At 33.7% G+C, this 14,859-nt stretch overlaps 3 protein-coding genes across 3 annotated transcripts; 1 reads left to right on the top strand and 2 right to left on the bottom strand.

The window, feature by feature from the left end:
• Positions 1 to 382: 382 nt before the first annotated feature.
• On the bottom strand, positions 383 to 3,392 carry LOC105786540 (mediator of RNA polymerase II transcription subunit 6). Its single transcript, XM_012613026.2, has 5 exons — positions 3,104 to 3,392; positions 1,779 to 1,953; positions 1,514 to 1,583; positions 1,003 to 1,112; positions 383 to 813 (listed from the first exon to the last, which is right to left on the bottom strand). Exons 1-5 carry the CDS (start codon positions 3,343 to 3,345, stop codon positions 652 to 654), a joined length of 759 nt encoding a protein of 252 aa, XP_012468480.1. The 5' UTR covers positions 3,346 to 3,392; the 3' UTR covers positions 383 to 651.
• A 1,577-nt stretch (positions 3,393 to 4,969) lies between these two features.
• Positions 4,970 to 5,365, bottom strand: LOC105786541 (josephin-like protein). Its single transcript, XM_012613028.2, has one exon. The coding sequence runs from the start codon at positions 5,363 to 5,365 to the stop codon at positions 4,970 to 4,972; it is 396 nt and encodes a 131-aa protein (XP_012468482.1).
• Positions 5,366 to 10,707: 5,342 nt separating this feature from the next.
• On the top strand, positions 10,708 to 14,657 carry LOC105786537 (sulfoquinovosyl transferase SQD2). Its single transcript, XM_012613023.2, has 11 exons — positions 10,708 to 11,223; positions 11,557 to 11,623; positions 11,865 to 11,935; positions 12,250 to 12,367; positions 12,448 to 12,521; positions 12,659 to 12,714; positions 12,804 to 12,887; positions 13,409 to 13,496; positions 13,580 to 13,657; positions 13,789 to 13,845; positions 13,954 to 14,657. Exons 1-11 carry the CDS (start codon positions 10,862 to 10,864, stop codon positions 14,447 to 14,449), a joined length of 1,551 nt encoding a protein of 516 aa, XP_012468477.1. The 5' UTR covers positions 10,708 to 10,861; the 3' UTR covers positions 14,450 to 14,657.
• The last annotated feature ends 202 nt before the right edge of the window (positions 14,658 to 14,859 follow it).

Here is a 14,859-nt window from a genome sequence, read left to right as displayed (position 1 = left end):
TTAGATTGAAATTGCAACATCCTCAATGCACATTAATAAACATTCAAACTATGTGTTTCTATACGCATAAATTGTAGGTTAAACTTGGCTATTAGTTATTTCAATTTTTGAATTGATCAATTTTATTTTCTACTGGATTTTGAATATTTGTTCTTGACAGTTAAATTTATTTGATTAAATTTAATTGTTAATATGATTTTATGAATATAATTGTATATTTGGTTTATATTATTTAATTGAGTTTTTATGCCCTTTAAAATTGAACTTTTGTCCGATGATGAATGAAATTTTAAATTTTAAAAAATCATGAATTACAGATTAGTAATGGCCAATGAATCTGAAGATGAAAAAATAAAATAATGCTGAGTGCCCTAGAGGAAAAGAAGCAGAATGGGATGATAATTTTGACATAAAGAAAGAGGTTAGCTAATATCATTTACATTAGATGACAAAGCTTGTGGGTAACACAAGGCTAAAAGGTAGCGTGTGCATTCGGTCGGACTGGTCTTTTAACATCAATAATCGAGTTAACCGACCAAGTCTCTAAAACCGAACCAAATTTATTGTCAAAACTGAATAAACTGAACCAAGATTTTTCGGTTAGCTAATAAGTTGTAAATGCTCCATTGAAATGGGAGGAAAACAATGGCCTCAAAATTTCATTCTCTTAGCTGGACCTTGATCAATGATGGGATCAACAGCAGAAGGTTGCGGCTCTGCTGTTTGCTGGTTTTCGGGATCTTTCTCTGCTTCTGCTGTTGAAGGCGGAACAAAGCCATCGGGAAACGGGGGTGGCAGAGGCGCAGGTGGTAACTGCAAATTGTAATGCAGGTTTTTAAAATCATGAACAAAATAGATTCTATACAAACAGACAAGTGGACAACAAAGCAATAAAATCCGAAATGAAAAATGTCAGGTCCCTCGTATTACGGATCTTATACCATCGTAAAAATTAAGATTGAAATAAGAACATAGGCAAAGGTTTTACATTATGTAGGTTACCTTTCGCTGCAAGGAAGCAAGAATATGATCCACGCGTTTAACTTCCTTGATGTTGATTGCCTCTTTACCGCCCTTTGGTTCAACAGTTTCGCTTTCATTTTCGGTGTCAACTGCACCAGAAATTCAATTCAAACAATGTAAAAAGCCACCAATGAATGATGTGAGAATAAAAGTCCCATGGAGGCCCTTGTACTACGGGACCAGTTTGTTCTTTGATCTAATGTACCAAGATTAATTTGCCCATGTTTTGAGTAAAAGGGGCAAAATGCAATCTGATTTCTGGTACAGGGGCTTCCATCTCCATGGTACTTTTACCATGATACAAGGCACAAAATAAGATGACCAATGGCTACAAATGAACAGGAACCCGTGCCGACAGAGTTTGAAACAGGGAATGGTAATATTAAAGATTTAAAGTAAAAGGGAAAGACCAAAAGAATCTGATTGGTCCTATATTGCATGATTATGACCATTTTCGAGAATTACATTCTTGATCAATGAAAGTATTTACCATATCCGATTTTCTCCAGTTTTGATGCAGCAGTCGTAAAAGCTTTCGATATATAATAGAGAGCACGTCCCTGTCAAATGGATAAATTATCAATAACCAAAAGATGATACATGCATATAAATATGGCGAATGACCAAGACATTCGAATGGGAAACCGGTTTTGGTAACATTTCAACAAAAGGAAAACCATTACCAGACTGAAACCAGCATCGTTTTGTTATACAAATACGAAACACGAAAGGAAAAACAATATGATGAAACTTACAACTCGAGCTGCAAAGACATTGCAAAGCTGCGGTGCTTGATATATCGAACCATCCAAAATATAATACGCTAGCATCGGTGTGACTTTCTCCGCACTGTCCCTCTTTTGTTTACGAATAACAAAGAGGTGTGGTTCCATAACTTCACTAAGCATGTACTCCATCCCAGTCATTTTCCTATATTAAATTAAAAAAAAAAAAAACCCTCATTACTAATCTTATAAGCACCTCCCCTATGGGATGTAAAATATATCTCTTCTCACCATCCCCATAGTGTATGAGACAAATGTATGCATTTCGATTAGGGTCATATTCTATGGTTATGATTCTACCATATATGTCTTTTTTCATTTTGTCGAAAATCAGTTTTACGGTATAGATGCTTATGACCTCCCCCTCTATGCCTCGCGGTAATGATTCCTCTGGCATTAAGACCTTTACCACAATGATGCTGTCCATAGATCAAATTATTTCGTGGATTGGATTTCACTTGACTGTCTACGACTCCATTGCGTGTGCTGGGTAGAAGTTTTGTATAAATGTATCCCCTAAATCTTTTAAACTACAATTCTATGCTATAATTGATGATATAATCAGCAAATGTTCCAATCAAATGAAATACTTTTAATCAAACTGCAAAATCAAGTTACCTATTTGGTAGCCACCCCGACCCTTAATAATTTTTTAGGTTAAATTTTGCTAATAGCCCCTCTACTTTACGAAAGTTGTGGATTTAGTCCCTGTATTTTAATTTGATCAATTTTAATCACTGTAAAATTTTGAATTGGTCAATTTTAGTCCCTATACTTCTTGAATTTTGAACTTTTAGTCCCAAAACAGTAGCAGTTAAATTCAATTACTAGTCTTATACTATGGGTGCAATTGTAGGTTCAGTTCATATTCTCCAATTGGATCATTCTAAGTCCCTATACTTTTTGAATTGGATCCATTAACTGGATTTTTAGTGGAAATAACAAGCCGTGATGACATTACACATGATAATATGTTGCCACCTTAGATTTTGGAAATTGCAGTTATCTTTGGTGATGGCTGAAATTTTATATTTTGAAAAGTATAAAGACTAAAAATGATCAAATTAAAGTATAAAGACTAAATCCACAACTTTTGTAAAGTAGAGGGACTAACAACAGAATTTAACTTTTTTTAAAGCTTTGACCTTTGACATGCCCAAATCACTATTTCTTCAACACTCAAACTAGGTTTCATAAATTTAACAATTTTCAATTCCAAAACACAAACAAAAAAGTCTAATTTTGCAACATGCCAAAGAGAATTAATTGAAAGGGGAAGAAAAACCCAGACTTACGAAAGTTGAGAGAGATCAAGAGGGTGAATGGATCGCATCCTAAGCTGCTCATTGTTGCAGGTCCAATCATAGAATGGAGATAGGGCAAAGTAATCGAAAACCAGGTTTCGATCAAGCGGGTACGTGTTTAGCCATAATTGGTCTCTGAAACATATACCTGTCATGTCCGTTCCGGGAGGTTGCATCGGTGGTGGTGGTGGTGCTTCAAAGTTTCCCCCTGCCGCTACCGGTGGCGTCGCCATTTTGGGGCTATGTTTTGGGTATGTTCTAGTCGTTGTTTTTAGCACTTTAGCTCAGCTTAGCTATTATTCAATTTTAATCTCTCTTTAAGTATATAAGTGTTTAATTTGGTAAAATTATATTTTAGTCCCACTAAAAATTTAATTATTAGATTTAAATCATTTTAACACTAATTCTTTAAAATTTTTAGTTTCGTCCATGATATAATTTGTATTTTATTTGAATTTGTTTAATTTCTTTTACAACCGTATGTAAATATGTTATTTCTGATAGAATGGTTAGAACTACCCATATCTGTTCAACTCAGAAATAGGAGGATAATGCACTTTAGCCACTTGAACCTACGTCCTCCTATATTAACTACAATGCTCATACCAATTTAAATTTTTAAGTTTGAATTTGACTTGAAACATAAAACTCGATTTTTGGCTCAATCTTGATTGAACATTAATTTTTAAGTGTAAGTTCAATTCGAAGCTTGATTGAGCTACTCAAGCTCAACTCTATAATTATTGAATATTTGAACTGAATTCTACTTCTTTCAAATCAAACTCGAAAAATTTGCAAGCACTAGTATCTCATTTGTACCCATAGCTCAACCCTTCCCAGTAAGGGCGAATGTAAAGGAGCGAGCAGCGCATTTCAACCCCTCGAAAATTATTAAATTATAAATTATTCAATTTCGACTTCACCTAAAATAATTTCCAAATTCGCTCCTACTCCCTGGTAAAATGAGATATTATCAATTTTAACTCCTCTGAATTATCAATTATTCAATTCAAACCCTTTTATAAACAAAAACTTTACTTTTGGCCTCGTCAAAAGTTTATAATTTTATTTCAAACCTCAATATAAAATTTCTAATTTCACTGATAAATAATTTTTAAATAAGTTAAAAATAAATATAATTATTATACATTTCATAATGACATCTTGTGATTCATTATTGGTGAATGAATTTAGACACTTTTTAGTGTATCAAATATTTCATGCCATTTTTGTTCCAATTTGCAAACAATGAAGAGTGATTTTTTTAATAATTTCATTATAAGTTTTGATTATACTTACTCTTTTTGATACGATGCCTAGAACTGTCCATGATCTCTCCTCAACCCATAAATTAGAGGATAATGCGCTTCAACGCGCTCGAACCCACGTTTTCCTATATTGACAATAATGCCCATACTAATCAACCTAAAACTCAACGATTTTTTAAAAAGCTAAAAAAGAAAACGTTTTAATTCAAAATTTAACTTTTATAAACTTTTTCCCCTAAATCACCACCAAGTTGTCCCCGTGAAATTAGGCGATCCATTTGGTTCGAGTGCTTTCTGCATCTATTTTTAAGGTCAAATTATGGTTTTAGTCCCTATACTATATTAAATTTGAAAATTTAGTACTTAAACTTTAATTTGACATCTTTTCCAAATGAAAAATTAGTGGAAAGCTAAATGATGGGAATTTGGAGTTTAGTGACTTTAAAAAAAAATTCAAATCAAAATACAAGGAATAGTACAAGGATGAAAACAATAATATTGGAAATCAAAATAATCAATGAATTATATAGACTACCCCTATTGTTTTCCGTTTCATTTACATTTTTTTTTTGTTCTAGATCCACAATCTCTAGCAAGAACATGTGGAAACTGAGTTCGATCTTGACAAAGACGAAGAAGAATTCAAGAACTCGATGCAATCTTCTATGGCTTCAGCACGATGGGAGTCGATGGATTCGGCCAATGACCGTGACCTGGGAAGATTTGAAGAAGAAACTTTACGCAAAGACTTCCTTCTAATCGACACCAACCGTAAAGCCCTCGCGACTCTATCTCCAAGACGCCTCAACAATCTTGCCGGTGAAAAGGATCTTTTAACAAGCCTTAACGTAAACATCGCGACAACGACAACCCTTCTTCTTTTACCTCTTCTTTTGCCACTTCCCCCATGTTTTAGTAACGTCTTTGGGCTCTCATCATCATCGGGACTGGAAATCACTTGCTTGATTGTCGTTCTTCTCAACATTCTGGACTTGAGAAACAAGATTTAAGGGGAGTTCATAGAAAATATTACCAAGGAAGAAGAAGCACTTGATAAGGTTTTTAGGGGTATTTTATTGAGGAATTAGGGGCTATTTATTCAATTGTTAAAGAATTAAATTGTAAATTAACTGTAAAGCATATTCATTGTCAAAGATGTTGACTACAGGCCCTAAATTTTTAAACATGGTGGGCTAACTTTTTCCACAAAGCAACAATCGTCACATGCAATGGTATGTATACGTGCATGGAACATGCACCAAGCGTATTTGAATGTAAAATTGCCTATTCGTTGATGCCAAAGCTAGAATTTCTCAATTGCCCGGGTAGGGTCAAAATTTATTTGAATTTTAAAATTATTTTGAATTTGCGTCAATAAAATTTTCAAGTAAGATTTTTCAGATTTCTTTTCATTCCATCTATATATTCGAGTTTTGGTCACTTAAAGTTATGTTTATTTGCAGTTGGCCATTTTAGGTTTAGATCATTGGCAGTAGCGGATCTTGAGATCAAATTTTGGGGTTAACTAAAATATTTAAAAATTTTAGGAGTTTAATGAGATTTTTTTAAGAAAAAATTGAGGGTCCAATTTAATTTTTAATTTTTTTGTGAGATTAATAAGAATTAAAAAATGGAAAGCTTAATTAAATTAAAAAAGTATAATAAAAATTTAATTTCAAAAATTTGAGGGGGCAAATTAAAATTTGTGATCGAGTTTTTTTTGGGTTCAATTTATTTTGGATTGTTTTTTTCATTCTAGCTTTATACTCAAGTTCAGGTCCGATCATTTGAAGTTTTAGGTCATTTGAATTCAAATCTTTCCAAATTCATGTTCATATTTGAATTGGGTGAGAATATGTTCGAAATTTTTTATCAACAAATAATGTATACATTCGGGTTAATTAAAATCAAGGAATCACATTGTTTATCATAATTGATTCATAATTCACTGATTCTAATTTCAAGATTGCCCAACCTGAAACCACATTCATATACAGATTATCTCATAACAATCGATATTAGACTCAAAATTATCAGTACCCTACCAATAAATGTATCGTTTTTGTTCTCATATCGGTACAAATATTAAAAGTAGGTATTAAAAAAAAAAAAGCTTAGGTAAAAGTGGGACTACTTATTTAATGTGAGGTGTAGTATTAGGTTAGGTTAGGTTAGGTGCATATATGTACAAGAATTTGAATAGTAAAGGTAAAGCAATGAGGAAAAAAAGAAGAAAAGAGGATGATTCGAAGGGCAGATTGGTCAAAAAGTTAATTAAAGAGTTAATTAGCAGCAACGAAGCGAAGGGAACATAAGGAGACAAGCACTTGATTCTCTTCTTATCAGCGTTGCTTTTGAGGTACCTTTTTTTTTTGCTATTAGGTCCCTACTTTTTATTTTTCTTTTGTTAGCCATATCTTGATTTCGTTATGAGAAATATAGAATTTGTTAAGAGAATGGCCTACTTCTTTGACAACATATAGGAAAAAGAGAGGGAATATGTTTGAATATTGATATGGGGTATAGCAATATTTAGTCCTTAAATTTGGTCGACATTAGTCTTTCAATTTGGTCCCTGAACTTGGATTTCATTAAGACACGGTGTTATGATACTCTCAAATTGTGTCACATCAATTTAAAAAATATTATATAAATTATTAAAAATTATAAAGAAGTTATAAAAAAAATTCAAAATTTTTTAAACTTTTCAAGTGATGACATGGTACAATCTTAAAATGTCACGTCATCCTACCTTATTGATATATAAGTTTAAGGATCAAATCAAGAAAAAAGTTGTCAAGTTTTAAACTAATGTAGACCACAAAAAAGTTCAATAATTAAAGTTAAAAATGTTGTCAAGTTTAGGGCCTTGGTGGATTGGTGTGAATATAAGGGCAACCACTTTTTAGGTTAATTGCATAAGAGGCTCTTAAAGTATGATTGTAATTTTAATTTGATCCTAAACTTTAATCTCAAAGTATCAACAACGTAACAACAGGGGTGGAGGGAAGGGACAGGCATTGCCTTGGCCCCGCGAAAATGGAAAATTCTCTATATAGTCCCTTTAAATTGTAAGAAATCACAAGTTAGTATAATGAGAAAATTGCATTTTACCCTCCCAAATTTTTTATTAATTTCTAACCTCAAAAATATTTTCTGACTTTGCCTTTAGATATCAGTCGAGTTCTTCTATTAGCTTAATGTCAACTTGGCGTTAAATGTCGGCTCGATTTGACATGTAGTATATTTAAAATGTGTGTATACCTATCGCATGAATAATATAGATCTCGTGTGTTAAAGAAACAAAGAGTTCCATTAGAATTAGAAGAGAGATTTTTTTAAACACATCAAATCGAACCTATCCATATTTAAGCAAACATTTAATCTACATGCTTTAAATATACTTCACATCATATTCGAGCTAATATTTAATGTCTAAGCTAATAGCTAGGCTGACGTAAGGATTTAATTAATACGATACTAATGTTTCAAAAAGTCAAAACGCTTTGAACTTTGGAACTAATGTAAAATATGAAACATAGTTTAGGAACGTATAGTTGAACTAACCCCATTTTTTCTCCTTGGATTTTGCTGTCCTATGGGACGAATTTTTTAATTGGACCAATGTTTGGTCAAAATAATCAAGAAAAAGAAAGCTTTCGAATGACAAAGCAAAATGAATAGAAAAGTAGGCAAAAGGGCGACCCACCCTAAGGACTTGTTTGCTTAATTATAGAGCTTTAACATAAGCTTTAGGAAAGCTTTGGAAATCATGGTCGGTGGTGCCGCATTGGTCAGTATATACCGTTTTAGTCTTAATCAATATCAACCAATAAAAATTTCATTCCGACCAAAATTTTTGTATGTTTCGATGTGTTTTTAAGTTTATACCCATATTTATCGATTCATACCAATTGATTCAAGATTATCAATATATTGTAAATAAATGAATTTTAATTTGATATAATTAGACACGTAAATAAAAATGATATGTACATCTATATGATTGAGATTAGAGTTACCCATGGGCTGGGTCACCCGATCAGGCTGGAAGGTTCGCCTGGAAATTTGGAGCGTTTAGACAAAAATATAGGCCCGAAATATGGACTTGGACAAAAATATTAGCTTTTTTTTGGTCTGGGCTTAGCCCGGATACCTTAACAAAAGTATCGATATATCCTGCCTGGTATCAATACCGTTTTAAGGTTCGATGTTTTGAAAATTAAAGAAAAATTGTCTGAGTATCAATACCTCGTAGCAAGTATCAGTATATTCCCTATTGTATCGATACTATAGATTTTAATACGGGCCGAGTCGGTCTAAGTCTGAATTTAACATATATAATATGGGTCAGACTTAGCAAAAAATTAAGCCTATTTTCAAGTCGGACCGTACCCGAGTCTACACATTTATTAAGATCCGTCCCGGACTGACCCATGTTCAACTCCAATTGAGACAATTAGAGCAACATTTTCAAAGCAGTAGTTTGAGTTGAAATCAAGGTGTATTGGATTTAGAAAATTTTTGGTTTTGTCTTAATTTATTTGGACAAAAATTTGGTTATGAAAGTGATGCTCACCCTAAGTTCATTGTCTTTGGGAGACAAAGAAGGATACCAGTTCATAAATTTCCAGCCTCATTAAAGCAATGACCACTAATCATTGATGCTAATCAAAAACAGTGTGGATTTAAATATTTATAAATATCTAAATAATTTTTTATTGATTTGAGTCCTGTATATATTAGATTTAAATATTAATTTTGAATATTTATTGTTTGAATTTGTTTTACTTGTGCAGATGACGAATTCCAATTCAGATATTCGAATCTATTATCCATTTTTTTGCTTGAAAATTTTTTGACTTATTAAATTCATATATTTAACATATTTGAATATTCAATAGATAATTTATTTAATTTGGATTTATATTCGGATGGTAATAATACTCGAATTTAATACAAATAATAAGCAATCTTTCAAAGTCAAATCATAACTATAACAACGATGAGACTAGAACATTAGAATATGATATTCACATTGTTATGAGACCCTCAAGGCCTCTCTTGGCAACATGGTCTAGTCGAGGCCCGATTTTTATGATACAATGTCTTTTGAAGTGTTAGACAATGATAATAGAGTTCAATGAGTGATAGTCTATTTGACGGACTGTTATATAAATTGTCATTCGTTGAACTTAATTAGCTTTAGACAATAACTCTAACAACTATTTCATACAAATTCACATTCGGGTCAAAATTGATTTATATATATTTAATTGGATAGTAAAGTATAGTTAAGACACAAGCTTACCTAATTTGGTTGAGTCAATTATAGTTAAGATACTTAATCTCACATCAATCGATAGAGCTCGAGCTCAACTCAAGAATAATTGAATTAAATTTAAACTATTTCAAATGAAACTTGAATAATTTATAAACACAAAACCGATAATCACCGACGGGTGAAGGTTTTCAGGCCCAAACCCAGGTTTAGTTTTGGACCAGAAAATATGGGCTGAATTCTAAGATTAAGCTAACGTTTGTCAATTCAAGCATGAAATATAGCCCAACAGAAAGAAAACTATTTTGGACTAACTTCAAGCCTGAGCTTCTTTGAAGATTGGTCCATTGGCTGAACTATCATTCAATGATGTGAGAATTGGGGATTGGGGTGGAAGATGCAGCTTATAATAATAAGTCACGGGTTCAGATGCATCTGGATTACTACAAGACAAACATGAGTTTGGGGATGTCGGAATTTACGTTTCGAGATATTTTCTGATATTTAAGTCAAAGTATATTGTAACCGGGAACAGTAAAGTATATTTACACAAAGTAACACTATTAATAAAGAAGATGAGATGAAAAAGAGACAACCTCTTCTTAATGAAATTCGATATTTGATTGAACTTTAAGACATAAAACCGAACTGGTTTGGTTCTAGTGAAAAAGGACAAAAAGAAGCCAATTTGTGGTTTAAATTTTGCTCAATGAATCATTGAGGATAACGAAGTAGGACCTCCTCCCCCTCTTCAATGGCAAGTATGGTCCCTTTATGTTCAAAATGGATATATGCATTTAATCACATGATTCAATGCATTTTATCTTGTAGTAATCCAAACCCAAATGAATAACATGGCATATTAAAAAAAATGTTATTAAAATTTAGGAGGATTATACTGTCAATGCTTACAATTAACGCCTTAATTGACATTAGGTTGATGAATTTGAAGATTAAGCACTGATTTAGAATATAGGTCATAATTTGGGGACCTTTAGTGAAATTAATCCATTGTCTATATAAAAAGCAGATGCTCAGTCATCTTCTCGTCGATACTCTGTAATACAAAATATAGAATATCCATTCTCTGCGTATTCATAGGTCCTCTTAGATTCCTTCACCAAATCACCTATTCCATATTAATCAATCCAAAACAACCCCCCCATTTTTTTTTTGCAGTAACTTATTCAGTGCTACATCATGTCTTCTTCTTTGTCCATAAACCCTCATCTCTCTTCTCATCCTTTATTTGTATACCCTTCAAGTTCAAGCAATTCTTGTTCTTCTTCTAATTTAATCCTTCCCAATTCTATTAAAGTTTTGCCCTTCTCTTCATTTTCAAAAACACCCATTAGCTTGAATTGCAAAAAAAGATGCTTTTCTCAGTCACTGAGATTGAAAACTGAGAGAAAAAGAAGGGTAACTGTTGTTAAAGCAAGTGAATTGAGTGTTGCAGAGGTGAAAGAAGATGATGGAGAAGATGAAAATCCTCCTTTGATTGATTCTGAAAACAATTCAAAGCCACGTCGTATTGCACTTTTTGTCGAGCCTTCTCCTTTCTCGTGAGTCTCACTTTTGCATCTTATGTTCTGATTCATGTTGTTCTTGTTGTTAAATTTGAGACCTTTGGGTGTTAATTGGTGTTAGTTAGTGGTATCAATTATGTTAAAGTTTTGATCTTTGCTTATGTAGGTATCAATTTGTTACCTTACATTGTTAAAAATGTAGAAAATTGGCACTGATTGAGTGCATTTTGTTAATGTTTTGAGAGTTACATTGATTTCATGGCTGTTATCAATTATGTTAAAGTTTTGATCTTTGCTTATATAGGTATCAATTTGTTAAAATGTGGAAACTTGGTACTCATTGGATGCATTTTGCTCCCATTTTTGCAGGTATGTATCAGGGTATAAAAACAGGTTCCAGAATTTTATAAAATATTTAAGGGAAATGGGAGATGAGGTATGTTCATTATGTTTGTTTATGGCAGTACCATTGAGTACTGCTTAGGAATTGAGTTCATTAGCTTTTTTATTTGATTCAAGTGATTTCTAGTTGACAGTATTTGAAGGAATAACGGTCGAACAAATACTGGTTTAGCTTAAGTTCATTCTTATCTAGAAGTTCATAGCCGATGCAGCTGAAAATTTTGACCGGAATATAGTTATGATGAAGTAATTATGTGGCTATTGGTCTTTCATAGGTAATGGTTGTAACAACACATGAAGGGGTCCCGACGGAGTTCTACGGAGCAAAGTTGATTGGATCAAGAAGGTTGGTCTAATCAAATAAATTTGAGCTAAAGTTAACCTTTGATTACATTCTAAGATGTCGTGCAACCCCGTGAATGTTACCATTCACGAAGCATTCTTAGGCAGTTTATGAGGGGTCGGTAAAAGTGCTTAACAATGATTGATTTAGTGTCAGTGTCTTTGTCCCTGAGGATGCAGATAGCTTGGTTGTGAAATGTTAAGCAATTTTCTTCATATATGTTTCAACTATTTCGTTAGTTCATTCTTTGGATTTCGTTCTATATTGGTTCTTTTTTTTCATTTTATATATTTCCTTTTTTCTCTTTCTCATTGCAGTTTCCCGTGCCCTTGGTACCAGAAAGTGCCTCTTTCCTTGGCACTCAGTCCAAGAATAATTTCAGAAGTTGCACGGTTTAAGCCTGATATAATACACGCATCTTCACCCGGGATCATGGTACACTTCTAATTGCTGCTCTTTAAGTTCTTGAGGAACAGTAGGAGAAAAATTCCTGATTGTTGCGGATTCAATTGCAGGTGTTCGGTGCTCTCATTATAGCAAAACTACTATGTGTACCCATAGTAATGTCTTACCACACCCACGTTCCAGTGTGAGTTCGATTCTTCTTTGATTCACCTAATAAATCCATCCCATTCCTTCAATAATGATATATCCCGAGACTTGTTTGTTCTACGGAACTGTTATACGAAACCCGATCTCAAATCTAACTTCCCGTCTGTTCTACAGGTATATCCCGAGGTACACTTTTAGTTGGTTGGTGAAACCTATGTGGTTGGTATTAAGTATGTAAGACCTTTTCTATACCCTCGTTTTAAGCCAGTATTCTCGCCCAAGTCCGAGTAATAGACAGTGTTTTTTGCTCTTTTATCAGAATTTCTTCATAGAGCAGCCGATCTTACACTGGTTCCATCAGTTGCAATTGCAAAGGATCTCCGAGCAGCTAGGGTAACTGCTGGTAAACATATATCAAACTAGCCTTCTGCATTTTAGCTTTGGTGTTGTTACTACAAAGTTGGTAAAAGTACCATGGAGGCCTCTGGACGAGGAGTCAGATTGCATTTTGCCTTCTTTATTCGAAAAATGGGCAAATTAATCTTTGTATGTTAGATCAAAGAGCAAATTGGTCCTTTTTGTTAAATATTTCATCCATTTGTGCTGTCTGACAGAATAATCAGACAGTAAATTGTTAACAGTAAAAGTGGATGAAATTTTTAACAAAAAGACCAATTTGCACTTTGATCTAACATGCAGGGACTAATTTGCCTATTTTTTCAGTAGAGGGGTAAAATGCAATCTGACTTAGTACAGCGGCCTCTATGGTACCTTTACCATATGACGTCAAGCCTTTTATTTTTTTTCTTTTTTGCATTTTGTGTTATTTGTTCTCTTATTTACTTCTATGATTGCTGGCTTGTTGACGATAAGTAGATAGCTCGACCTTAAACTAACCTTCTTTTTATTTATCAACACTTTCAGCTAATAAGATTCGGCTTTGGAACAAGGGTGTTGATTCCGAAAGCTTCCACCCTCGATATCGTTCTCATGAAATGCGGTTAAGACTAAGGTACTCCACCTACCCCTTATTTTGTTTCTCGATCCTAAATTACAATGTAGTACTAAATGCTATATATATTTTGCCTTATAAAGCAATGGTGAACCGGAGAGACCATTGATAATTCATGTCGGGCGTCTTGGAGTCGAGAAGAGTTTGGATTTCCTCAAAAGGTACCATGTCATAGTTGAAAATTGAAAAATTAATTGAGTTACGTCGAATTATCATTGCGACCATAGACTCCCTTCGATTTATGATTTTCTTTTTGCAAATTTTAACGATTGGAATATATATGATTTTACAGTGTCATGGATAGACTTCCCGAAGCTAGAATTGCTTTTATTGGTGATGGACCGTACAGGTAATTCATGTGACTGCTTTAATGCAATCTCAAGTATTTCGGGGATACTATGTTTTCTAAGTCGTTAAATCAATCTCCTTTAAAAACCAATATTTGATCTCTTTACAGGGAAGATCTTGAGAAGTTGTTTTCAGGCATGCCAGTGGTTTTTACCGGAACGTTACAAGGCGAAGAGCTCTCTCAAGCATATGCAAGTGGGGATGTATTTGTCATGCCCTCAGAATCCGAGACACTTGGACTTGTTGTTTTGGAGGCTATGTCTTCAGGAATCCCAGTGGTGGGTGCTCGTGCAGGGGGGGTCCCTGATATAATTCCGGCGGACCAGGAAGGCAAAACCGGTTTTCTCTTTAACCCCGGAGATCTCGATGATTGCTTGAGCAAACTGAAGCCATTGTTACAAAATAAGGAGATGAGAGAAACCATTGGCAAAGCTGCACGTCAAGAAATGGAAAAGTACGATTGGAGAGCAGCGACTAAGAAGATACGGAACGAACAGTACAACGCCGCTATTTGGTTTTGGCGGAAGAAGAGAGCACAACTACTGAGACCTCTACAATGGCTAGCAAAACGAGTTTTCCCCTCCCCGAAAATCAGCCATAGGTGATGAGAATCTATTCTTACATAAGTTTGCTTGGTAGAAAAGAAATGAAAATAGCAAATTTCTAGGGATTGTCAACTTATTATTGGCTTTCAGAGAGGCTCTTCTATGGGATATGCATGATTGATTCTTTTGCAGTAATGTTTACTTTGTTGTGTATATTTATGTACTTCTAATGATAATGCTTAGAAATAAGCACATATTGGTAACTGGATATTACGCCTTGACAATTGAAACTGCTTCTGCCTGCTAAGAGTTATGAACTCAAAAAATAGGATCGTTCAATTGTAACCGATAAAAAATCAGACGATTACATGTGAGTACCACTTGTACCTCGTGCTAACATATAGGCATTTATGGATGGAAGATATATTGGGACGGATTACGATGATAGTTTGATTAAAGGAATTATTTTT

The sequence above is a fragment of the Gossypium raimondii genome, chromosome 1, assembly GCF_025698545.1.
Source record: "Gossypium raimondii isolate GPD5lz chromosome 1, ASM2569854v1, whole genome shotgun sequence".
NCBI classification, from domain to species: domain Eukaryota; kingdom Viridiplantae; phylum Streptophyta; class Magnoliopsida; order Malvales; family Malvaceae; genus Gossypium; species Gossypium raimondii.
This window is presented reverse-complemented; position numbering and strand designations above follow the sequence as displayed.

What these genes read in the sequence shown, in the direction of transcription:
- LOC105786540 (XM_012613026.2), bottom strand. Translation starts at nt 3,345, where the DNA reads ATGGCGACGCCACCGGTAGCGGCAGGGGGAAACTTTGAAGCACCACCA. An exon ending in ATGTCTTTGCAGCTCGAGTT is followed by an intron (nt 1,584 to 1,778) that starts GTAAGTTTCATC and finishes TCCATTTGACAG; the next exon opens with GGACGTGCTCTCTATTATAT. An exon ending in ACTGGAGAAAATCGGATATG is followed by an intron (nt 1,113 to 1,513) that starts GTAAATACTTTC and finishes TTTCTGGTGCAG; the next exon opens with TTGACACCGAAAATGAAAGC.
- LOC105786541 (XM_012613028.2), bottom strand. Translation starts at nt 5,365, where the DNA reads ATGTTGAGAAGAACGACAATCAAGCAAGTGATTTCCAGTCCCGATGAT.
- LOC105786537 (XM_012613023.2), top strand. Translation starts at nt 10,862, where the DNA reads ATGTCTTCTTCTTTGTCCATAAACCCTCATCTCTCTTCTCATCCTTTA. An exon ending in TAAGGGAAATGGGAGATGAG is followed by an intron (nt 11,624 to 11,864) that starts GTATGTTCATTA and finishes GGTCTTTCATAG; the next exon opens with GTAATGGTTGTAACAACACA. An exon ending in CATCTTCACCCGGGATCATG is followed by an intron (nt 12,368 to 12,447) that starts GTACACTTCTAA and finishes ATTCAATTGCAG; the next exon opens with GTGTTCGGTGCTCTCATTAT.